General features: G+C 34.3%; 4 protein-coding genes across 15 annotated transcripts in view; 1 reads left to right on the top strand and 3 right to left on the bottom strand.

Moving 5' to 3' along the window:
• LOC122572382 (calcitonin gene-related peptide type 1 receptor-like) overlaps nucleotides 1-12,598 on the bottom strand; it is a 160,713-nt gene extending 148,115 nt beyond the window's left edge. The window contains exons 1-2 of one of the 7 annotated variants that reach the window (XM_043737285.1): nucleotides 10,938-12,597; nucleotides 9,993-10,478 (exon numbers count right to left, since the gene is read on the bottom strand). The gene's annotated coding sequence lies outside the window, so the exon portion shown is untranslated. Of the gene's footprint in view, nucleotides 1-9,992; nucleotides 10,491-10,937 lie in introns of those variants that run through there. The other 6 variants (XM_043737286.1, XM_043737288.1, XM_043737289.1 and 3 more) reach the window with 6 other exon arrangements.
• A 1,467-nt stretch (nucleotides 12,599-14,065) lies between these two features.
• Nucleotides 14,066-20,797, bottom strand: LOC122572372. Its single transcript, XM_043737256.1, has one exon. It carries the CDS (start codon nucleotides 20,782-20,784, stop codon nucleotides 19,525-19,527), a length of 1,260 nt encoding a protein of 419 aa, XP_043593191.1. The 5' UTR covers nucleotides 20,785-20,797; the 3' UTR covers nucleotides 14,066-19,524.
• Nucleotides 20,798-20,985: 188 nt separating this feature from the next.
• LOC122572373 (interferon-inducible double-stranded RNA-dependent protein kinase activator A homolog) lies at nucleotides 20,986-25,497 on the bottom strand. Of its 5 annotated transcripts, none has more exons than XM_043737259.1 (7): nucleotides 25,279-25,497; nucleotides 24,180-24,504; nucleotides 23,760-23,895; nucleotides 23,380-23,674; nucleotides 22,772-22,921; nucleotides 22,536-22,647; nucleotides 20,986-21,122 (listed from the first exon to the last, which is right to left on the bottom strand). In XM_043737259.1, the coding sequence occupies exons 2-7, from the start codon at nucleotides 24,493-24,495 to the stop codon at nucleotides 20,986-20,988; spliced, it is 1,146 nt and encodes a 381-aa protein (XP_043593194.1). In that variant the 5' UTR covers nucleotides 24,496-24,504; nucleotides 25,279-25,497. The 5 variants fall into 5 exon arrangements, with proteins under 5 accessions (XP_043593194.1, XP_043593192.1, XP_043593193.1 ...); XM_043737257.1 differs by lacking the exon at nucleotides 25,279-25,497 and adding an exon at nucleotides 24,962-25,270; XM_043737258.1 differs by lacking the exon at nucleotides 25,279-25,497 and adding an exon at nucleotides 24,962-25,270 and having other exon boundaries at nucleotides 23,760-23,880.
• Nucleotides 21,160-22,476, top strand: LOC122572374 (5-formyltetrahydrofolate cyclo-ligase). Of its 2 annotated transcripts, XM_043737263.1 has the most exons (5): nucleotides 21,166-21,323; nucleotides 21,461-21,609; nucleotides 21,715-21,970; nucleotides 22,099-22,146; nucleotides 22,222-22,476. In XM_043737263.1, exons 1-5 carry the CDS (start codon nucleotides 21,311-21,313, stop codon nucleotides 22,392-22,394), a joined length of 639 nt encoding a protein of 212 aa, XP_043593198.1. In that variant the 5' UTR covers nucleotides 21,166-21,310; the 3' UTR covers nucleotides 22,395-22,476. The 2 variants fall into 2 exon arrangements, with proteins under 2 accessions (XP_043593197.1, XP_043593198.1); XM_043737262.1 differs by having other exon boundaries at nucleotides 21,160-21,323; nucleotides 22,099-22,476.
• Nucleotides 25,498-26,162: the final 665 nt, after the last annotated feature.

The following is a 26,162-nucleotide window of genomic DNA, read 5'->3' as shown; positions in this document are numbered from 1 at the left end:
TTATAAATTACAATTTTTTTTTACATATTGCAAGCATCAAATACACACGTTTTAATCGTCTTTCTTCTTCCAATCGTCCTGACATGCTAAATTGCACATCTCTTCTAAAGTTGACGCTTTCTCGGGGAATACTTTCTTGCCGTGTTTCACACCACCTGATGATTATCTCTGATGCTGCAAATGTTTGTAATTGCAAAAGTTACAGATTCAGCACTACTTGCGTCTACATCAAAATTTCACACTTTCGCCTTTCAATGTCGCAAACTGATTCGCAAACTGTCGCAAATCGATTCGCCAATGCCGCAAGATGCTGCTATTTAATATTAGTTACGGTTCGATCACTGCCTTAATCGAGTCAGTATTTCACGTTCCTCCTGAATTGATAAAACGGTACACTTACGTTTTGGCATATTGTTGCGCAACATAAAGATCAACTGACAACGACGTGTTGACAACACAGACGATATGTGTCTCACTTAGCCAAACGTATATCCACAGTGCATATTTACCGGGATAATCGAAGTTCTATTTGTGTATTTGAAATTCCAAAGTGTCCAATGTTTTACACTTTGTAATGGAAAGTCTTTCGATTGGTCGTGATCAAAACTCGAAACATTTTCATCCTCTATATTTGTTTGGATAGAGCGTACCGCAATTTATTAAGAACTAAATTTTAAATCGAAAGTCTCTGGTCTCGTTATTTTTCGAATTCTAAATGTTTGATAGTCCGCTGTATCTTAAATTCGTGTCGTACACCGTCAACGTAATTTCAAACCGCCTCTCATAAATTTCTGCCATAAAATTAGGACATGATACGTGGTATGCGCAAATTTGCATCGTATGTCCTGAAATACGTTATTACGAGCGTCTGGTTAATTTCACTGTCGATCCAGGTCTATTTAAATTTAAATACGACGTCTCGCCGAAAGCTCATTCATATAAACGTCAGCTATAGTTTTATAAATAATAGCAACGTTCTTTTATTTTGTATCACGTATATGCAACTACGCCAATAAATATACAATACAGATAGTCGTGTTAATAGAAACTTGTTGATAGAAGGATCGTAATTTTTATTCAGTTTCGCGACGTAAAACAGCTTCTTCTTTCGCGTCAAAGAAAATCCTCAAGCTCGACAAGGAGAATGAAGCGAGACGTAATTTAAGAGCTTCGAATAGAATTCCTGAAACGTTTTACGTTCTTCTATGCGGTATATTCCACCTCTCTCATGCATGCAAACATTCCAAATTTTGTTCCACTTAAAACGCGTTCTACGTGGCTGGCAAATGCGGAATTAACCTTCGCGTAGTCAAAGAACAAAAGCGCGATTCGTCATTACCAAATGTAATCGTTCGTTGATGGCTAAGTCAATGGATCTATTCTTCGTGAAGAAGCTCCGTTCGTGTGAATTTATTTGCTTCCCAATTTGCTTCCCTGTTTGCTTTTTCTTGTCCGTCTTAAAACATAGGCATTCGCAGTTATATATGTATTAACCATTACATCACATTTTCCATTACCACAGATATCTAACCAAATTATTTGATCGTTCAATTTGTTCGATCGATGTTATGGAACGTAAATTTGTTCAAGTAATGTTATAAAAATTAATCTAACAGAATTATTTGATTTAATGGTATATATACATACACCGTTGAAAATAATTGAAGAATTTTTTCCGCAACACTTTGATCGTTATATCCGCCTCTTATTTCCATTGCAGGGTTTTTCTCGCCTTTATTTGTTTGAATGGTGCGATAAAATCATCCTTAGCGATCCTTTAATCCTAGTAACTGGGTAATTGCTTCGTAACATTTTTTTACAATCGAAGGTACTCAAATGTAAAAGCTGCTGAAACTCCCCGTTAGTTTGTGATAACGAAATAAAAATTCAGACCCAAGCTATTAATATTTTCCTTCCGAAGTTAAAAGGAAAACGAAATAGGTTAATAGTTCTTTAATTACATACTATTCTATTTTTATTACATCGCTGCATCGATTGCAGTAAACGAGTTCCATTGTGGATCGGTCGAACTGTATGCACGAACTTTAATTGCGAACTTTCAAACGGTAGAATAATATAATATAAAATTGATTACGTGGAATTCTACCGATAGCAAAGCGAAACGAGATGCAAACATTGGCTCGGCTGAGCAGGTCTTACGTACATCGCTTTTGTACCAACCGATTAATTCGTAATCTACCTGTCGTCAAATATCAAAGAATGGCTTGATACGGTTGCGGTTCAAAGCAACGAGGCAAGAGCTGTTTCTGAACGTCAGAAGGAAAATTATGCTTCGAGTTACCCCTCTAAACATCCGACGTTATTCATGGAAGTCGATTCGAGTAACATTTAAATTCCATCGCCATCTATTTACTATCTATTTGTTATTTATCCTACATCTACTTATGCTTCGAAGTATAAGTCATAAGATATTTAATGAATTTCTTTCATTTCTTTTGCCTCTACGGAATGGTATGCGAGTGAGAGTTTCATAGAAAGTGGTAAAAAGGTAACTCAATATGTCTGTATACATGTGCTTTTTCTCAAGCTTTCTATGAATTTCCACGTCATTCCCTAAAATGGTTCATACTTTGCTTTTAAGCTACGTTACATTCATCGCGTCGAGATTATTCTACGAACAAAATGCGAGAATTAAACAAATGTGTTTTGCTTTACCGAAACCTGAACTTTGTACATTCGTTGCTATTATATATAAAGAATTAAAATAAATAATCTTCTAATAGTCGCTCCGTTTCTCTCAGCTTCCAAGTATTATTATAAATACGCTAACTGCCCTAAAACTTTCGAATCGTATTATACGTATCACACAGCCCACGAAATATTTATCCAACCGCTACTACGACTTTCGCCAAAGATGAAGAACCGCACGGTAATAAAGCTTTTCCGTATTTAATCCAATAAAAAGCTACGATGTAGAAAATCATCGGAATTATTTGTGTTCCTTTGCCCAGCTAGCTATCGATACAATACTCGACAGTAACCGATTTACTTTGGAAAACAAACAAAACCGCACAGTATAACGCGAATTAAGCGATTTCTCGCCTCGTTTTCGCCCTACTTTTTTCATTACATACGAGCCAGACATTCGAGGTTGCTATCATTTCCCGCTGGGCTTGCAGTTCAGCTCCCAAAACCGTCCGAAAAGTCAAATAAACAATTCCAAACGGAATTGGGAAAAATATTGGCAAACAGAGAAGTCCATACGAGCCTGTCTCGAAACTCGGTTTATTTCCATTTCTCGCCCCTCAAAGACGCTCGGATCACCCAGCAAAATTTCTCAAAGGCAAATAAAGGAAGCTTTTACGATCTCTTGACGTGTTATCGCAGTTTCCCGCTCTTTCTTTCCCTGTTTCTTCTCCTCGTCTGTCGGACATTCTTTCCACGTATACACGGGACAAACGCTCCTTTTTTTGCACGGACGAGGGTCTCTCGAAGGAGAAAGCGGCTGAAAGTAAAGGATTTTCAGTCGGCTTCGTTCTGACTCGATAGCACGCGACCGCATGTGCAACAATCGTATCGAAACCAGGCTATCGATTAACCGTGTATCGTAGCGCGGGCAAAATCACGAGCTTTCGGTAACCAAATTCGGCTGGCATCGAGTTTTATACGAGATTCGTGTATCTAGCGAATACGTGCAACGAAATGTTCTCCGATTTCGTTTCGGTGAAATCAGTACTAGTACGATGCAGCAGTAAATCAATGTTCAAACATCGCAACTCCGCAAACCTTATCTATACGTCGAATCTATAATGCGCTGACTTATCTCGTAACAATTATATCTCGTGCTCGATATAGATTCGACACGGAGATAAGGTTCGTGAGTTTGAGACGTTTGAACTAGCGAATTGACAGTAATTTGAGACACTGTTATTCGAAGCATAACCTAACCCGTGATTCGATATTCCCAGCGTAATGCTTCCGTGCTATTTACCTTTTGGTCATTGCAATTCCTCTTTGGTATCGCAAACTACGTAGATAGGTAAAATCATCTCTCTCGTTGTCCTTGCTTTGTGCTTCTTTTTATTAGTCAGTGTACTAGCGTCGTGTTCTTTCTTTTCGAAAATTCTTTTTGATATATTTCAGTAATTTTTTATTACTGAAATTCCTTTCGCGCTACCCCCGGTTCTTTTCGCTGCTGCAACTTATTTTTAAATATCCTTGTAAACTACCCTTCTTTTATTACTAGGAATAAAATTTCCGATGAATTTGAATCATTCTCTATATTACTGAAATTCCTTTTTTAGGTATTCGTTTTCTTTCTCCTTTTTCTTTTTTTTTTTTACCGCAACCTGCTTTTGAACATTCTTTAACTGCTTTCTCGTTATTGGATTTCAATGCATCTGCATCGTCATTCTTTAATCTATGAAATTCTTTCGCCGGTGTTGCCCTTGAAACGTTCAATTCTTTTTCATCGCTGTAATTCCTCATTAATTCCTTCTCGTGGCAGTCCTCAGCGTGTGGAAGTTTTCCTAAACCCTAATTGCATCGCGGTAGGAATCCATCGTCGAAAGGAAGCTCGTGGGGCGATAGATAATTATATCATTTCTCGCTATTGATTCGCTATGGGTATCGTCCGTGACAGTAGTTGAAGACGAATGAAATTATTCCTAGCAAGATCCACAGAAACTAGAAAATAGACATTTATGGAATATCAGACAACGTATGGTTACATCCGACATGTGAAATTCACAATACTATATCTGACGGCTTGTTCTAGTCTCTCTCGTGATATTCCGTGAAAACGGCCGAATACTCGTTATAAATTGATTACCTTAATTTATGATGGAGAGATAACAAAATTGCGCTAGCATTTTCTGATGCAAAGTGCGCCACATATCGTTGATCCTACTTGTTCGAGAAATTCAACATATTCCCTCTACGTATGTGTATTTTTAATAATTTGCTTCGGTAATTTTATCGCGCCAAAGAACATTAACACAGTATAGATACTATTATCGATTCACCTATAATGGTAGTTCCTAATTCGTGAGATTCAAGGATTGGGAAATTGAATGGAAAATAAGTCTGATTAAATGTAACACGGGTATTGAGGATAAGAGAATAATTTAGCGTTCTACATCACCCTGAATCCGATTTATCCAGATATATTTCAGAATTTAAATTGCAGACTCTATCCACGTATTTTCACGCAGAATGTATTATTCAAATCCGGTTGTTTCTAGAGTTTGACCTTCCTTAAATTACTTTAACTTCTTCTCTACCTACAAATTACTAATATTTCCACCTACAACTCATTGGATTAATCTATCAACTAGGTGGTCCAGGAACTTCTGCAACTCTAAAGTTACAATAAATGAAATAAATTAAATTATGCGTAAGAAATTAACATTCCGAGTGACCAATTAACTCATCTTTCACGGCTAACGACATGCAAATATCTTTATTCGTTTCTAATTCAATATTTGCTGTAGCTTTATTATCGGTCACACGCTAATTAACACGCTAATTACGAAAAGAAACAAATTTCTACTGCTCCGATAAACCTAGTATTCCCTAGCCTAACTGATTTTTTCAACAAATATATTCATCGACGTTGGCTATTTATTATTTATCGGCTCGACGTTATGCCCGAGGAGAAACACTGAAATATTGCACGCGAATTATTATCGATATAGATATAATCTTTTGCATAACACACAATACGGAACTAAAGTTACAGTTAAGGTTGGAATTTAATGCAAATGCAGCTCGCCTCTGTTGCTCTTGATTCGTAATCTACGCCGCGAGTATCGCGAGATATTATAAAGCGAAGGCTTAAGCAAGAAAGAGCTACGAAAGCTTAGAAGTAGCTAAAAGAAAAATAAGTGAAAAATGCAATATCCTGCTATAATATTCCCGAGAATGAAAGACATACTACTATAATATTCCAGTCACAAATTCTTCGCAAATGGTCTTCTCATCTTTTCCAGACCCGCTGGACGATCTTAAATCTTGCTACGCCTTTAATCACCGATAGCTTCGGAATAATTTATTCAATCGCTACATATCGATACTTGACTAGCCTAATTTGATATTCGAAATTATCGATGATTAATCGAAGATATATTAGCTAGCCGTGTTAAACTTTAAATTGTAGACGGACTTCCTTCCTAATTTCCTTCGTAAATTATTCGTATCGGAACACTCTGGGGCTCGAAACTTTCCGATCGATCGACGCGTTTATTTCGATCACAGAAATACACGTCGCACGAACGAAGACGATGCTGCTACAGGTCAAGGAAAGCTACCGAATAATACTCTTAACGTGATCATTAACCATGAAGGAGTAACTCTCTCGGTATCATAACATACGACGTACATAGGTGGTTGCAACTATGGTACATGTGTGTCACCAGAATATCTCTATGGCACGCTAAAACCACGAAACTATAAGGCACAGCGCCGCGCCCACGCCGGTGCACTTTTTATCAGACAAATGTATTTGCTTTCGTGGTTATCCCGAGATAAAATGCGACGCAGCACTGAACATAGCAATTTTCACAAGTTGCTCGTCTTTTGAAAGTACGGAACTTTAATTAAGATTATCGTTTACCGTTATCGAAACGAAGTTATTTCCGAAGCAATGGGAATATTTTCATCGTATTGCGTCGGCAACTAAGTGATACCACCTAAGTCAATACCACCTAATGACAAAATCCGCCATCATTTAGTTGCCCATCCAAAAGATCGAAAAGTATTAATCGCCTACGCTACATATAAAATATTTAGGCTTGCGATTTGTAGGAATTTCTTTTTTTGTTTCTTTTTTATGGTCCTCGAATAGGAACCATGGTGAAGGAAAATAATTGTTAAAATTTTATTTTCAATAGTATACCAAACAAGCTTCGACGAATAGTAGGAAATTCGGGGAAATGTTATCTGGTTGTGAGTTCTACGAATTTTGGAAATTCCGATTAAAACAATGTAGCTAATCCGGGTTTTAGGATGCAACGATGTAACTTCGTATAGGGGCCGAGATTCAACTGGTATCTAATTAGGACCTAACGAAGACTGAGCCAGAGGTTAACCATGATTCGACCAAACGCTATAGTTGAGAGGCAATCGAAATTTAATTGAAGCCTAACCGAGAGGCAATCAACGACGAACAAACTGCTTCAGTCCTCCGATTAAAAATTAAGTCTTACGCAGTTCTGCTAATGTTGGCAAGTTAAAAAGTTTTTTGACAAAGCAAAGGCCAACCTACGAGGTATATTTTGCAACTGAAGACGTTGCATTTATATAATATTAATTATACCGTTTAAATGATAGTAAAAAGTAATTATAATAAGACAAGAGGAAGAATTGAGAAAACCGTTTAATAAAAGGATTTGTCGAAATTCCACGCGAATTCGTTCGTCTTATTACCAGACAGATTCTTTCAAGAAATTTGCTGAATGGCTTTCTTGAGTATTTTACGTATAACCGTCTCGTCAAGTTACTCTCAAGGTAATATTAACTACCTACTGTATTATGTAATATTCTATTCTGAGAGATGCTAAAATAGAAGAAAAGAAGGCAAAAGCGAAAGCCGAAGCTTAATGATAAGAAGCCACATGCGACAGACTTTCGATCTGGGAATTAACTCTTGTCTATGATCCGAATAACCCATTTTCGATTCAATGAACTGCCACGAGCAGGAAATAGAGAAATCTAAACCCTCCGTACCTCGCACCTGAATAATACAAATTAAATAAATCGTTTCATTAAAAATAAACACTACGGTCTATCGCGTCCGACGACCGAACAAAATGAAATTCTACTTTCCATCGACGATTCTCTACTGAAAATAAAATAAAAATCTATTACATATTTTGCGACAAATAAAACGAATAAATAGAAATTAACCGGTACTTTTTGTTTCAGAAATATCTCTTCTAAAATAAAGAGATCTCGAAAAACAGCTGTATATTCTCGTTTCACCTGTGGAAATAAATTTTATTTTCGATTTCGATATTCATACCTCCGGGCTTGAAGCCTGTTCTTCGGGCACTTCGATACTTTGAACAACATCTTCGTGCCTTTACGCGTAAATAACCGTGATGGATCGCCATGAAAACGGAGCATCCACCATAAAATCCAGCATAATATTACATGGTCGATTTACAAACAACAACGAGAATTTCAATTTCGATGATGCGGTTGCTATAACGTCGACATATTTACAAGCTTCGTTTGCTCCTTGCAAGCCTTACTACGCAATCCTCGAAATTTTATTTTCCAATCTCGAGCTTCTTCCAACAGATAAAAAGGCTTCTAATATTTGAAGCATCGATCAGATAGAAATTCGTTACCCAAAGAAACGTTCGTTTAGAGTTGTCCTAATCGGAGAAGTTCTGATAATTAAGATTCAATCTCGATCGAAGAAACCTTAACAAGGAACAACAAGTTAACAAGTATAAATTCGCACGAAAATTTATCAAATAAGAAACATCAATTTCACTCTATAAATTAGCAACGAGATAAGAAAATGCTCGACGAAACGTATTATTCATGGCAGAAGGAAAGATCATGCGAGTAATCGTTTTCGTCCAGAGAGAAAAGAGAAATAGAAAAATATCCCAAGGACATTTCAATAAGAGTTTTCAATAAGTATTTAATAGCAAATATTCTTTGGATTTTACATGTGAGACTGAATACAGAACCAAGAGAATATGAAACAAGCGAGTAGCGACCTCATGAAACTTTCCTGGTTTTCTTTCGTTGCTCGCGTTTCAATGTCCACTGTCCACGAGAGATTCAAAGGCAGTACATACATATATTTCACGCAACGATAGCGTTCTCATTTCTGTGTGTAACAAGTATCGTTCTTCTCTTTTTTTTTCCTCTTCTGTTTGAACGTTGAACGTTCAAACGCACACCGGAAATGGGTTTTCGAAACGCCGATTTCTCATACTAATGAAACGCGGCTCCTGTGACCGAACACCAGCGGAATCTTCCTAAAATTTCTTTAGTCGCTTTACAACATTTCGTTTTCTACGCAACGACGAATTTTCTATTCTCAATGCAGGAATTTATGATAACTGCGTAACGCGGGATTAAAATTAGCAACAAGCAAGTTGAATATAAACGCTGTAAGGATTAAACCCTGAAACATTTGATCGCTGGCTTTGTGAAAACCGCAAAATTATTGAAATTTTCCAGATTTTTTCATATTGTATGAGATTGCTCGCTCAGATTAAAACGACCTTTCCCATTGAATATTTTATAGGATTCGTCACTGGCAAACGCGCAAAAGGCTTTATGAAAATCCACCGCTGCGGATTTTCCTGCATCGATGTTCTTCCAATCGAATAACATACGAACGGAATACGATTTCCTCTTTTCACTGTTGCCTTTATAAAAGAAGATCGGCGAATCTTCTCTTTTAAAATGATCTACGGCGCCCGATAAACGGAACTTGGTAGTTTACGATTTACAAATGACGATTCATAACTTGAACTAATTTCTTAGTCGATACATTCATTCCAAAGTGAATTAGAGTAATGAAAGAAGAAAACGAATTTCAGTAATTCAATCGATGTGTCATGAAATCGAACGTTTCAAGGTTTCTCTTCGCGATATTTTCTTCTTCGCGATACTTTCGCCGTTAAATACTCCCAATTAATTATTCCTTTTTCTATCTCTAGACCGAAATAACGAACTTTCTACTCTTTACTTTATTTTTAACAAGCAGAAATTCTGTTGCTAAACTCGAATCGCTAAATTTCGATTCCGGTTCAACGTGCGACCCTCTCAAATTTCACTTACACTTCGAATTAAAAAGACCTCCTCGGTCGCGGATATTTTCTAAATTGGAAATTATCGTTTCACCGTGAAAAGCTAACGTAAATCAGTCGGCGCGGATCAACACAATGAGAGGTGCAGACGGGAAATAATTGACCGAACCTGCGGGAATAATTGCTGTCGGAGTGTCAGGGCTGCACGGTTCGCAGAGATTCAATATCATTGGAATAATAAAACAAGGTACTTACCAAGGACACGATGATCAACTGGTGCACAGATAACAGAAATGTGCGCGGAAGCTGCGATTCATAATCATTCACTGCATTTTAATCGCGACTAGATTTAATTGATCTGCAGCCGCGATCAACCGATTCTCGTTTAGATCAAAGCATTTTCAGTTCGACGAAAGAAACGAGCATCTTACATTCACGCAGTATCCACGTGGTTTCATTAAGAGTAGTCCGTTCATTTAATTTCATTGGTAATTGTAATAATTGTAGTTAATTGAATTCATATTATCAGTCATATTCGATTGTCTGGCAAACCATCGAATTTCTTTCTATTTTATTTTTCCGATTGCCTTTCTTAGTTATTCATTTCTCCAGCGATTTTATCTCGACAAAATGCGCAATGACTATCGAATTTACTATGATATTATATCGAGAAAGTGGAGAATCTTGTTGCCCGTCGCAAAGTAGATACACATCAATTATTGAAACACGTTTCTCTCTATTCTGAAGAACGAGGCAAGTGAATTTATAGTTGCGCGCATCACGATTCAATATATTCATGATATTTTATCTTTTTACAGAAGAAACTTTTATAAATAATTGTCGAGTAATTTATGTATGATAGAATCGCGAGTATAATCTACGAATGATAAAATCCTACAAATAATTTACATGTAATACAATCTCAGGAATAATCCATGGATATGTTTGAAATGTACGATATGTTCCAAATAATAGACAAATATTGGAATCTTGGAAATAATTTACAAACGATCTATGACAATCTGTGCATAATAAAATCGTATGATTATTCTACGAATAATCTGTAAATAATCTACGAATCTAATCCTATTAATCCTATTGATAATCTATCGTTTAAAGGTTTCTGCAAGATAATCAAATTTCTGTATAAACTTTCTTATTTTTGTTTTTGCGTAAAAAAACGTGAAATTTCGAACTTACGTCGGAACCTCGTTGAAGAAAAAGATTTGATGCGTGAAACAATCGTACCTTGTTACGACGGAGATTTTAATCGGATTCGTTCAATTTAACTTTCTGCATTACGATACGAATCGTCTAATTTATTTTTTACGAAAGCATTCTCAGTAAATATATGTTAAACGTTTAATAGCAGTTGAACGTTCGACAATGGAAAAAGTGAGCACAACAAACGGCAATCAACCGTGGAATAGATCCCGTTGTTCTCAAGCATTTCCGGTTTATTGTTAGCAGTTCGAAAGCTACATTGATGCAAAGAAGTTCGGAATACTTGGCAAATAAGGTACAGTTAACCCGTATGAAATCTCACGGACGCGACGGTATGGTAGTTCAGTTATTTTGATTAAAGTTTTACACTACGTGAAATTTGTTTTCTTATAGAAAGTAAAAACCTAAAGTAACGAGCAAATTCTGTGAACATTCGGTAGGGAAATATACTGCGATCCTTACAATCATTAATCGAGACAAAATGAAAATAAGAGCAAGAAATTTACGATAACTAAAATATTTCAATTACAAATTACAAATTCCGATTTGCAGCTTTAAAAAATAAGCTTTTAAACAAGCGATCTTGCAAAGATTTACATCTTTATATATAACATTAATTTGCCAAATGTAATTTACGATATATTAACTTAATGCATCTTGCATAAAACTATCTAGAAACTATACTAAAAATAATTTCATAGTAAACATTTCATAGCAAAAATATTACCAAATGAAATATCCTCGCAAAAGTGTAACTGTTAGGGATATCCCATAGAAGCAACCGTTACTTCTTTAAACACAATCACTTTATTTTATCAATCTACATTTGATCCTAACCTAAGAAAACCAATAAAGATCGAGCAAAATCTGTTCCTATTCTATAATGATGTTTTGTTACAATGTCCTATGCAAACATCGATATGTTACGTTTACCTTCGTCCTGTTCGAATATTTCAGTTTACGTAAGGAGAAAAACTTACTTCGCGAAGAATTATAAACGAGACACCTTAAATTAGAAGCTGTAGAAAATAAACAAACAATCGGTAGAAAAGAAGCAGTATTTGAAAATATGTCACAACGGTCTAATAGTACATTCATAGAGGTCGTTAAAAGTGCATTCGTAATTAAATGGCGTCTAAATCAAAGTTTATATGCCTAACAATATTCACATGCCGATGCAAATCTTCAATTACTTCGTACCAATATGCTTTTTACGAATCATTTACCATGACACGACGTAGTACAGTAACACGTTACGAAAAGTTTAATTAACGAAAGTTATAATACTTGAAATGAAAACTAAGATATCTTTACAGTGGTTATTTTACCGCGAATTATTTAGCGTCGTTACCAGATTTATATGAGATGTGTCAGATTTAAAGAGGCTGGGATTTGACGAGTCACCGTTCTGTCACACGAAGCTTCTGTCACTATTTCGTAGCCGAACCGAAGCACGAGCACACAAACACCAAAAGTGAGAAACTTTTTCGAACAAGAACTTTAAAAACTGCGAATCACGCGGCCGCGCATCGGCGACTGAACACTTCTAGTGATAGAAAACGTGACTCGAAGTGCGCGCGCAACCACTACCGGCATGATGGCGCTACTGATGCTTCAACCCTTATCGCGCACACTCTGCGATTCTATTGGATTCAAATTGCCGTCATAAATATACGCATTACCAAAATCAAAAATTCTTAATTTTATACGCAATCTGTTAGGAAACTAGGATATTTATCAATATCGTACTAACACGTTGATTGCCATAAGACTGGTAATGCTGGAATTAATTAAAATATTTAAATTAAAGATATGGTCATATTTTCGTAAAATTTGTAATATTTCTATTACAAATTTTAAGATTTTTAATATTATAGTAACAATTTAACTTAGTAAATGCATCATAAAATGCTTAAATAATTTTATTCTGTCAATAAGATATATATTATACATTATATATACGCATAACAATATGTCGTATTGAAATATGTATGTGGTAACTAACAGCATTTTGGCGCTGCAAACAAATATACGAAATTCAAACATATTAACCCGCCAAACATATTAGCAAACAACAACCAAATTGTATTTAATTGTCTCGATTATTTAAATGATATTTATCGAGCACTTAGAAACGTACATGAAATAAAAGTTTTCGAAAAATAACGTAAATAATAATTTAACAAACAGGCAATGTTTAAATTTATAGAACGTGTAGCTTGCTAGTAACATTCACGCTTAATAACAGATCGTGTGTCAAGTCTTTAACGTCTTTAAGCTGCAGTTAAGTAGTATTATCGAGTCGCAAGAATCTTTTTAACTGGCGCTGTTCGTACAAGGGCATGTGCTCGAGGGTGACAATTTAACTGCATAAATTTATATGTCGAGTCATTGTCGTTACTGTCAAATCTGGGCCGTTTGTCATTACAAGAACACGTGAGGCGTGCTACTAATAGTCACTTGAATAACGGCAATCTTTTTTCACAGCTGTATAAGCAGATACACGTTTCAGCCTGTTCTTTATTAGATACACGGTTCGATTGTTCGCGTGACGCAATTGTGACCCTATATATAGTTTGGGATTGAGTTCATATACATAAATATTATACTATATATGCTATATATACTATACATAAGTATACAAATACCTACTTGTTACATATATTTGAAAATCTAACAAAATTTACTGTATTTAATATATTACATTATAAGACATATACAATGCGAACGAAATTACAAATTTATAATAAAATAATTAGCAAAGTAGAAGCAGTAAGAAGCGTTCAATTTATACTAAGCATCAATAGCTATTCTAATACCTATAACCGACAATGTACGTACTATGAAAATTGGATCAGTTTCCGGAACGCGATAGAAACAACTACGGTAAGAACTGAGAGCACGCTTGTGATTCGTTATTTAGCAATGTTTCACGGTCGAAATTTTATATTGCATGAAAATTGATCCCCGTATTTTTATTTTTAGTTTAGTTAGTTTTTATTGTATATGTATATATATAGAAGGCAAAACATAGAAACATAGAAACATAGAAAGAAATGAAGGAATCATAAATGAACAAGTGGAGATACAGAGCGTGAAGGAACTTTCATAAGCATCGTTAGTTTATTAACAATGTTACACGCACAATCATACATAAAACAACCTTGATTATAGATATTATATGCCTCTCGTTTACAGAAACGAGTCTCGCTATATTATTTTAAGTCGTTATCTGTATGTCATGTCCGTGTTGTGTGCCGGTAAATCGTGTCGATTATACAAAACCGACGATATTACTTTACAAAACACAGAATAATTTAACTTACAAAAAAAAAAAGAAAGAAAGAAAGAAGAGGGAGATATGAAAGACTGGAAGAAAGGCAGCGGAAGAAGTAGAAGGTAGTGGAAAGATAGAATAGAGAACATAAAAAAATCACTAACGCGTCCCCCTCCACATATAAAAATTACAAATTACATCCAGACATACTGGATCTTTGATATTATACATCTTATAAAAGTGTTTTTTTCCTCTTCTTTTCCTTTTTCTCCTTACAGTAAGGAACAAATTAATATCTACATATCCTTCGTATCGTTGAAATTTACATGGTATTCTTCACTATCCGGTAGACGATTCTGCAATAAGAATTCCAAGTTCACAGAAAGGGAATGGAAATTATCGACAAATATCGTCTACACATCGATACTAAAATTTTAATACTTCTTCCTCCTTTTTTTGTCATAGACTAATATTACCTTCTTTCTTCTAAGGCTCTTTTGTCTCTTTCTCTCTCATTTGCTCTCGCTTATTTAAAAAATCGATCGTACTGGAAAGATTAAGGAAATTGGTAGTTGATGATTTTTTTCTTTTCTACAATTGTATTTCGATATCGCGCGCACGCGTGTGTATATAGGTATTCGTATATAGGTAGATAGGTAAATAAGTATGTCTATGAGGGTGGGGTAAAAGGATAGAGACAATGAAGATAGATGCAATGGAAGTTCATTCGTTCGCAAAATATTTTCGAAAATGTACCTTTCAATCTACAGAAATTTCTTCGTTTCATTTTAATTTCCTTTGTATGCAAAATCGTTACAAAACGCAGCAACGCTTAAACAGTAAAATCATAAGTAAAATATATAGTCGTTTCGTGTTGGCTTAATTTCAATTTATTCTTTACTTAATACACGAGACTCGACGGATCCCGTTGAAAGATGCTAATAAACCTTTCTTTTCCTCTTTCATTTTTTTTTATTCGTCCATTGACTTCAAAAGTCGTTGGAAATCAAGTTCTTCTTTTGCGCAGCTTAGAAGGCCGCTTCCGTGGTAAAGGATACGAACGAGAAAAGAGAAACGAAGTATATATATGTATATGTATATAATATAATATCGTGATAGATGTGATGGGCAAAAAGAAAGTATTATATTGGCTATATTCTCGTGGATCGAACCGAAAGCATCTCGTCCCCTTTTCTCGTTCCTAGGTTGGTCCACGAAGAAGTGCTTCCCCGTAGTCGAAGAAGATGGGAAGTCTATTTTTCTCTCTCTATTATAATATTTTGTCTCATTATGCATCACAATATTTCCTTCATTATGCTTTTAATTCGCTATTCGATAGCCAGATCGCACGCTAATCTTTTTTTTCGCTCGAAATTATCGTCCCCTCCCTTTAAACAACAGAATATCAAGTGATGTCAAGGTACGATAAATCGACGCTTTGTTTTTCTTCTTTTTCGTTTATTTTTTGAAGTAGTTAATCGAATCGACTAATTTTTTTCAAGCAAACTAATCGCATCGATTAACAATTTTTGATCGATGGATCGACTCGATCTTTAAACGCTCTCGGGGATTCTCCTGGTATTCGCAGTACAGAAAGCTAAAGCGAAATCGAGAAAGATCGACGAGGCGTTTCGATTACGATCAACGGTTTAGAAAAATTTTTCCAATTTTATTTCAAGGGTGCATATATCATTGTAAAATGCGAAGAATTTTACTGTATCGCCTTTTTTTGTATACGTAAAAAATACATATAGCATTGATTTTTATCATAAACAAAAAAAAATAAAGAACAAGTTACGACTTTGCATAGTTTAAAACAAAAATAAAAAATTCTTCTTCGAAAATAGGACGTACATCAAAAAATTTGTACCGCCATCAATTCGAAATTTCTCTGATAAACAAAAATATACAAAACTTTTCGTTTAATAGAAAGAGCGATTCTTCTGACAAGTATACAATATATCATTTTCTTCCAATTTCACACTATGTGTTGATATGTTCTCTTACGAACTGGCAAGTTTCAACAACTTTTCTATAACGCCTTTCGGCGATGAGGCGCTGTTTGGTATTGTATCCGTTTTACCATCTGAAGTCAGATCTCGCAACGAATTAATCTCGATTGGCACAGAAAACTGCTTACAAGTGGAGGATACGCATGAAACTGTAGTCAAACTTTCAATACGCGAAGCAGCGCTTCATAGTTTGAAACAAAAAAAGGAAAGAAATTATTAAAAAATTAAAAAATATCTCATGCTAAATGGAATCGAACGTCAAAACAGAAGACATGACGAATTTTCTAATTCCATGTATACATCCTAAAAAAATAAATATAATAATTACAGAAAATTATCATCACCCGTAGTAGCAATTAAGCGTTTCAGAAGAAATTTCGTTAGTTTCAACGATTACGATCCGCAAATCGAATCGCTGTGTTCTATAATGCTTCTGTTCTTTCTACAATGAGTTTCTAGTTTTCTCTCATTTCTTTTTTATCACTTTTTTGTATCCTTAAAGAAATAACTGATTGCGGTATCAATCTAGCAGTGTACTTTCGTTTACACGCATACACATTCTATACTTTGCATGTAAGTAATGCCTATTTTCCAAATGTATGAAATATGCCCGACCAGAAAATTATGTCGCAATTCTTGAGACATCACCTTAGGCTTAGGGTTTCATTAATTTTCCTTTATCTCCTCCGGATACTCGTGTCGTCGAGGCACATTATCGTTTCGCTCACTCACTCGCTTCTACTATTTATCTCGCTCTCACTCTTTCTCTCTCTCTCTCTCTCTCTCTTTCTCGTGCGCGCTTGCGCTCGCTCGCTCTCTCTCTCTCTCTCTCTGTCTCTCTCTTTCTCATGCGCGCTTGCGCTCGCTCTCTCTCGCTCTCTCTCTCTCTCTCTCTCCCTTCCACGCAATTCTACGCATTTCCGTGATACCCTGACCCGCAATGCGATTTATCCTTACAGGAAATGAACTTTTTGTACTATCAATAACGTCGAATGCGCGGGCAAGGTATCGCAGTTACGCGCGGCTATCCATGGGCTTGTTATTGCACCACTATATCGAATCGATGATTAATGCAGTATGCATACACTATTTCATACATGACATTTTTTACACGGAAAATTTCACATTTTATTTGCATTTCACTTTCGATCCTATTGTTATATTCGATACTTTATAAATTAACAATAATTATAATACGCGTTAATCTTTCCAATGAGAAATACGGGAAAGTAAGACAGTATGTGAATAAATTCGTTTTCATCCCCGAATTTTCGAGACATAAATATAATTTATCTCTATCTAATATCTAATAACAGCACTAGACCATTGGTAATCAACGAGATTCGTTTCTTGCAAATGAACGGGGATAAAAATCATCGCTGAACGAAATTGCGTATGCACACACAGATTCCTGTTACACAGGAATAATAATCGAACGCAAGATAAAAATTCGCACTGTCCGTCTGTCGATGTTACAACGAACGTTTTCTGGCTTATTCTCTTGATTCATTGGAAAAGCAATAATTCTTTTTCGCATTCCACATTATTCACAAACAGGATGATGATCCACAGTTAAAAATTGCATTGTTACGCAATATGTCTACCTTTTCCTTTTATTTCGTTTTCATCTTTTTCCCCGTCTTACCTTCACTTTTCTTCTTTTCCCTTCTTTTTTCTTTTTGATTCCTGATCGTATCCTCTTTACGGTATATATGTCCATACGCGATATTGTTATTCTCTTTTCCGTTTAATATAAATGTCTTATCCGGTGACGTCGACGCACGTAGACAATTTAAAAAATTCAATACATACGAATATATAGTTTCGTTTAATACGAAATGCGTACTTAATGAGGATTTCCCTTAACGATTAATTTTACGCGTATTAATATGTGATGCTTATGAGTTTATGAGCTACCATACTAAAGGAAAAACATACACCACTGAAAGATTATATCGTTACTTTATCGCGATCGCCTTCATTATATTCGGATCGCCGAAAGCTACGTTTGCATTGTGCATACGTTCAATGGAGACACGATGTTCAAATTAAGCGAGTTACTTGACATATGTTGAATGTTACTCTTTTCACTTTCTTCTTCCTATTAGAAATGAATCATCCTTGCATGCGGTCGCATTGCAATGAACATCGTTACACCGCCATTCCATATATAAATAGTGAAGCACATTAAAAACATAGCAGTAAGCTAAGTAATATGCAAATATTGGAAAACCTCCACTAATTCTATGCAAAGTATAGCTTGTAAGATACCATTCATTAAAACTAGAACTTATCGTTATTATAATTATAATTCAGTTGCTTTTCTCTTTTCTTTTTATTTCACAAATCTTTCTTCGTTTCTATCGATTTTTATGTGCAACATGGCTATGGGTTCTGCTCCATTTACTAACAAATTTGCTTTCTTCGATTGACCGAAAACAAATTTGTCCAGAACCATATTTCCGCGAATACTATATATTTATAGAAATGAAACTATTCTTATCAATAGTTATAATTTATGTACAATTTAACAATCTGGTTGTAATAACTTTTCTCTTTCTCTCTCTCTTTCTCCATCTTTTTCCCCTTCTCTTCTTTCTCTCTGTCTCGAATTTCAATGATATTAGATAAATTACGTCACAAAATTATATCGAGCTCAACTTATTATGCCCTGCCGTGTCACATTTAATGATGGAAACAAGTCAAAATGATTTTTTCTTCTCTCTTCACTGCGTAATACGTTTCTGCTTTGTACATGTATTTACGTATCAAACCATTTCAGACAGAATTTCTTCGAACGACTACTAATAACGCTAACCGTGTATCTCGTGCAATTTTGCCAAAATACTAGTTATCACTTCCACACGCGCATTAATTCGCATAGACTGGTTAAAATTTATTTCAAAATGGATCAGAAATTGAAATAACTTTTACCAAATCTCCTCCACTTAACATATCGATAGTTCAACCAAGTAGATTGGCAAATTTCCCGATTATTTCTGCACGCAAGATACACGTGGACGTTCATTCATTTCTATTGAAAGGTATAATACGATTCCATGAATTCGTGCCGTTATCATTCGATTTATGTTCCTCGTTTTTATCCTTTCTTCATTTACGGCTACGAATTTTTATTCAAGAATATATTGTGTATGTATAATATATATTGCGTGTGCGTGTGAATGCATGTATGTGTGTGTGCGTGCGCGCGCGCCTGTGTGTGTGTGTGTGTGCACGCGCGCGCGTGTGTGTGTATGAATGTAAAAAATCATTTTTATTTGTTAAATCTTGGTGGCCTCCTCAATCGTGGTATCAATTCTGCCCTAACCGTTCTAGCATAATTTGGAGCAGCATACTGATCCGTTACGGCGATAGGACTTTGCAGGCTTTGTATGAACATTGGTGACTCTTGTAGTTGTCCTACACCCGCTTGATACTGATACTGACTATTCGCTATATCCGCAGTCGGATAATGATTAGGTTGCACGAATTGAGGAGGATTGTCGTATTGCGGATACGGAATAGAACTCTCTGCAGAGAATTGAGGGATTACTGGGTTCACATTCACTGGTGTAGTTGCAAAACTGCCAGGATCATATGTTTGATATTGATTCAGCTGTCCAATTTGCGTTGTACTGAATGGAGGTGATTGAGGAAACTGAGATGTGTCAGGAAATAGCACACTTGCAACGGTTGGCTGAGGGAAGCTTTCCGGTCTGGCATAAGGTGACATATTCGCCGTGACATTGCTTAAATTTTGAACATTTGGAATACCAGCGATCTGTGATGTACCATAGCTATGGAAGGTTTGCCTACTATGATCAAGATCCTTCACACCACTTTGCAGAGAACTCGCTACATTCAGTTTCGATTTGGAGTTTGGACCACCAATATCATTATGCTTGGTTCTTGCTTCTGTGACAAAAGGATGACGAACATTTACGATGCTCTGTGGAGCACGCAGTGGTGGAAAATTGATCGGTGTCATCTTCGATGCAGGATTCTGTTGCTCCAATGCTTTCCTAGCTACGGCAAATGCGGTGTTATCGTTCCGTGACGCTGGCCGAGATTGATGTGTACTGGAAGCAGTTCCATGGTTCTCCCTGTGCAACGTTTGAACCGACGACTGGTTTACGAATCTCGATGATAAGTTATTCATAGTTGTGCTATTCCTTGTTTTGTAATCCTGATTGTTTACAGATGATTCTTTGTATTCGGATTGTATTTGATAATTCTTCATTTTCGAATCAATTTCACTGGAAAACTTTTTAGTGGAGTAATCTTTGGACTTGGATGTACTCTCGTGAGAAACATTACCACCAACACATGTTGCAGTAACACCTCTTACACTACTGAAAGTAGAACTAGATTGATTTGCAGTTACGATTGATGTATTCTTTGTTAGTTGTTCGTTAGATTTTAAATTCTCGTTGTTTCCACTATTCTTTTTTATAGATGAATTCATCCTATTTGAAGAAACTGTAACAGTTGATGTTGTGGTGATTGTACTCAATGTAGCATCTTTATTCCCCATTGCAGTGTTTACTGCTCTGACGGATGGCTTTGATAATCTACTTTTGTTCCCCACGTGATCGAGCTTTTGACTTTTACCCTTATCCGCTACTTGATTGTTTGATAAAATTTTGGAATCTGCAGTGCTATTTTGATTTTTGGACAGTAAATTATTATGTGATTTACAATTGATAGTGACAGCTGGCAGGAGCAAAGCGCTGGCTCACTTTTTGGTCATGATTTTAAGATATTCCAGAGCGTTTTGAGCAGCACTAGCTTGAGCATCTTTACTAGTAACACCACAACCATAGCAAACTGCTACTGGCAAGGTAGACAACTGCACAAGGCACTGGCATTTACCTGTAATAAGGAGGGAAACATTCATCTAATCCAATCCATATATATTTACATATAATGGAAATAATAATCAAAACATTACTTTTTATTTATAATTCTTCAACTAATGCTCCAATTATAATCAACAATATGAAAGAAAGCAACACAAGTATTAGAACATTCAAATAAATCAAATATGATATAGCTGATATATGAAGATAATTGGTAAACTTAAAAATTTTGAACATTTAGATAAGATAAAGGACTATTTTAAGAAAGATATATGAATAATACCTAAATATAGATTACAGATAATTGTGATGTATAATAATTATATCATAGGTTATACACATGTTTTATAGAGTTCTTTTTTTGTAAGAGGTGCATATTGATAAAAATTATGGCTGGAATAAAATCTGCTAAAAGTGCTTTACGTAAAAAAATGAAAGATATTATTACACAACTTAATACTGAAGAGAAACAAAGACAATCAATGAAGGTATTTGACAAAGTAAGTATATTAAAGAAATAATCAAGGTATTCATAATATAAAGAAGAGGTTATGTTATATCTTTATCTAAAACTCTTTATAACAAACATATTTCTGCATGCACAGCTATGTTCTCTACCACAGTTTCAAGAAAGCACGAGAATTTCCCTATATCTAAGCACAAAAGATGAAATTGACACAATTGAAATATTAAAATATATATTTGAAAGAAAAAAAGTCGTATTTGTTCCTAGGTATAAAGGAAAAGAAATGGAAATGGTTAAACTACTTTCGATGCAAGATTATGAAACACTACCATTAACCAAATGGAATATTAAACAACCAAATGTTAATGAACTTAGAGAAAACGCATTACAAACTGGTAAAACCTGAAATAATTAATGCATACAATCATGCTCCATTTTAGATTATAATATTATTGATATCTTCTAAATTCATTAAAACTAACAAGATACAAAATTTAATATTTTATAAAATTATATATTTTAGGTGGATTAGATTTAATACTTATACCAGGTGTTGCATTTACTGCTAATGGCAAGTTTAGTTTGTATAGATTATTTGGAAAAGCTTTAATTTTTAAAAATTACAGTAATATGTATTATCAATTAGGAAAACGTTTGGGACATGGAATGGGTTATTATGATAAATTTTTGGACTTATGTTTAAAGAAACAACAAAAAATACCGCACTTAATTGCACTGGCATTTAATGAACAATTGTGTGAAGATATTCCTACATCTGAAAATGATATACTTTTGGATCTTGTACTTACAGAGAAATAATTTATTATGAGAAAATTTAAGTTTTGTATTCATGTTCTTAATTTAACTGTATTTTATAATAAATAAGTTAAATATAAAAATACATTAACTAATATAAATTGATGAAATTTGATTTAACAAAAAGAAAAATGAATAACTTACCACTGATAGACTTTTCCTCAATATCAACATAAGTTACTTCAAATTGCTGCTCTGAAGCAATTTCTTGCAAGAACTGTACCAAATTTACATCACCATCATTCAAACATGTATTCTATAACAAAAAGAAATAATGAAGCAAATTTAATGAAATTAAAGAATCTAATCAAATTGCTTTTTTATTTTTATATTTTGAAACAGAGTAAAACCAATGTGTTTGAATTAATTGTATTACAAACCTGTAATTCAAAAAGTTTAACACCAGTGGATGACTTCAGACTTTTATGAAATTGTGAAACCTTAAGGCTATGAATAGTAGTTAATGTTGAAATTTTGCTACCTTTCAAATCAGCATAACGGGCACTCACATTTGCATTTCTTTGTAAAACCTATAACGGACAATTAATATATGTAAGAATTTATTTAAATGCGTATCATTGAAGAAAGTTCTCCAATGACTGCACATATATTAAGAGTAAAATGAAGTGGAAATGATCCAAGCATGTTATTGTTAAAAACATATGCTGTTGTGTAAATGACTTACGATAGGAATACACATATAAAATGTGTAATTGAAATATTAATAATTATCCGTTATAGATTCAGGGCGATCAGAAAGGTAGCTTATATTTCATAATACTGTTTCCAGTGCCAAATCACTTCCACTTCACTAAACATACACACACATACACAACAAAAACAATACACATACAAATACACAACTTATATAAATAATATTTTAATATTATTGCATCATACCAAATGTATAAAAAATATATAAAATTATAATTTATAATTTTATAATAAATTTATTTTATATATACATAAGCAAACAAAATAGTCTTACCTCATCTTCATCTATATTAGAGCTTTCTGTATTCATATAATGTAAGGCTTGCCACATTTTGTGAGCTGCATGCCTTTTTGCAACTTTCTTACTTTTTCCTTGGCCAACTTCCCGATATTTTAAAACAGAACAGACAATTGTGAATTGCCTCTCATGTGGCAAGCCTTCTTCATTTTCTATTGTATATTTTGGTGGAGGCCAGTGACGTGACATGCACATTTCTTGTAATGCTCCAATTGGATTTGTAATTATTTTTTCTTCTCCATATCCAGATAATTCTTGTAAGTTTTCAGAACTGTATAAAATAAACTAAATTAAACACATAAATATATAAACAATTATATACAAAAGATATATATTTGTTAATATATATTTGTTACTCTGATAGATTATTTGGAAGTGGAGAATCTGGTGATTCACTATTTAGTCTACACAGTTTATCCAATACAGCCCTTGCAGCAGCATGCTTTGCCTCCTTTTTTGATTTTCCAGTCCCCATTGCTGAAACAATTGGATCTACTTCAATCATCAGATACTTATCATTTTACACTTTTGCTCAATGTAAATGTGTAATTAATTTCTATATAAAAGTAAATAAAACAAACATTAACTTAACCTCTATTGAAACTACATGTTCAACTCAAAGTTATAGTTTACTTATATTTAATGATTATGACTTATAATTAAGTAAAAATATATATTATAATGCTAGTTTCAATTGCTATCTTAGAATGGATGTATCCTGATTTAAATCAATGAGTTGAAAAATAAATATTGCATTATCAAAATTAGATACAAACCAACAACATCAGCAACAGTAACACGGTAACGAAAAATAGGCTCATGGATAGCACCTTCTACTTGTATTAACTCATACTTTGGTGTCGTGCCCCTACGAGAAAGCAATTCCTGAAGAATAGAAACTGGTGTTTTGTTGGACAATGATTTCATCTCCAATTGAGCGGCCTCACTTATTGGACGTTTTCCTATCATCAAACTGTGTAATGATGATCGAACTCGATTACGCCGACTAACATTATTTGAGTGGTTAGGAATCCCACCTACACTGGCCATCATATTAGGCCCAACCTGTTGCGGTTGATGTATTTCCTCCATTTCTGCAATCTATAAATTACAACATATTTTTATATATATATTATTTAATAAAAGTTCGATTTAAAAAATGTAATAAGTGATAAAATCATATCTTTTATTTATAACATATTACAATTATCAAACATGAAATTGTGTATTCATTCAATTATACAGTTTCCTTTTAAATATTACTTATTATCATTCCATTAAGTTCTATATCATAAACTTCATATTATTAAATAAACAATCAAAGGATTTTAGATTAATGAAAGATGTCAAGCATTGGAAATCATCCAAATTATTTTTATTTACTAAATGTTCAAATCAATAATCCTTATTGTAAAGTCATAACATAAGGAGATTTTCTTTGTGAAAAAGCAAACTTTCTCATAATATGTCATATATTATTAATATATATTTTGTTCATCTATCCTTTATATAATAACCTTACAATCAACGAAAAATAAAATAATAAGTTATTACTAACGTGTGAATCCATATTGATATTTTAGTAAAGTACTTAACGACGAGCACAATATCTATGCAGTATAAAACGGTAGGAAAACCGGCTGGCGGCCATGATTGTTATAAAATTCATTGATTAATTCTAGTATGTAAAGCATAGAAAATTCAATAACGAAATACGAAGGTTAAGCTTTATTGTGATTTCACTGAGAACGGAGCCAATGACGACTTTCATCACTGACAGGGTTCTATTTAAAACGATGATAAAGAAGAGCATAGAGCAATCGGTCACAGTATCGTCCGCTACACAAAATCTAAAAAGTCACTACCTTTACTCACAATTTTCAAACGTTCTATATATATTAACTGGCTCCTTAACAGGCCAATTCCTATACGAAAAGCGAATCCCGCTTTTTGTGACCGATCCAAGTCTCACAAAAAGCTTGATCCGTTTGACGACAGAAAAATGGTTTACTGACTACCGGAGAATCTTCCTCGTTTCTGATTCTGCCGCAGTATGCAATCTGAACAGTTTTTATAGACGCAGGAAGCACGCGCATCTTTCTGCGCAGGTGCATTACTGGTGTGGTTTTATAGAAACAAATGCACGTTTTGCCGTATTTAAAATACAATAAATTTTTTTTATCTAGAATGTAAAAATACTAGAATATCTCTCTTTCAATTGTATAATATAATATAATACATAACTTATATAAGAGGAGATACAATAAACATACAAAACATACTATTCCAATGAAAAATATATTGAATCTTTCTTTATCCGAAATTCCCATTAATGACTTTTTAATTCGATATTTATTGTAATTTCAACTTATATATGATTTAAATATAATAGTTTTATATATTTTAGTGCGTTTAGTGTGTTTATATTTTATGATTTAAACATAATAGTTTCATATATTTTAGTGCGTTTTATTAATACAATGCGAATTTTAACGAAATTCCTTGAAGTTTGAGTCAAATGTCCTTATAAATAATAATTCATACGTTTGGTAAATTTCATTTAATATACTATGGAGTAAAAACAAAAATTTGAACATTATACAACAATCTGTAGGGACACTGAATCTACAATATTACTTATGTTTGAATTGGCGCTATTATGAGAAATACACCGCCATTTTCAATTTTCACTGTCGTTTCTTGGCAACACCGGATGTTGGTATGTTTCGCATTTGTATACCACCTGATATCATCACTTC

This window comes from Bombus pyrosoma, linkage group LG11, assembly GCF_014825855.1.
Source record: "Bombus pyrosoma isolate SC7728 linkage group LG11, ASM1482585v1, whole genome shotgun sequence".
Lineage (NCBI taxonomy): Eukaryota > Metazoa > Arthropoda > Insecta > Hymenoptera > Apidae > Bombus > Bombus pyrosoma.
This window is presented reverse-complemented; position numbering and strand designations above follow the sequence as displayed.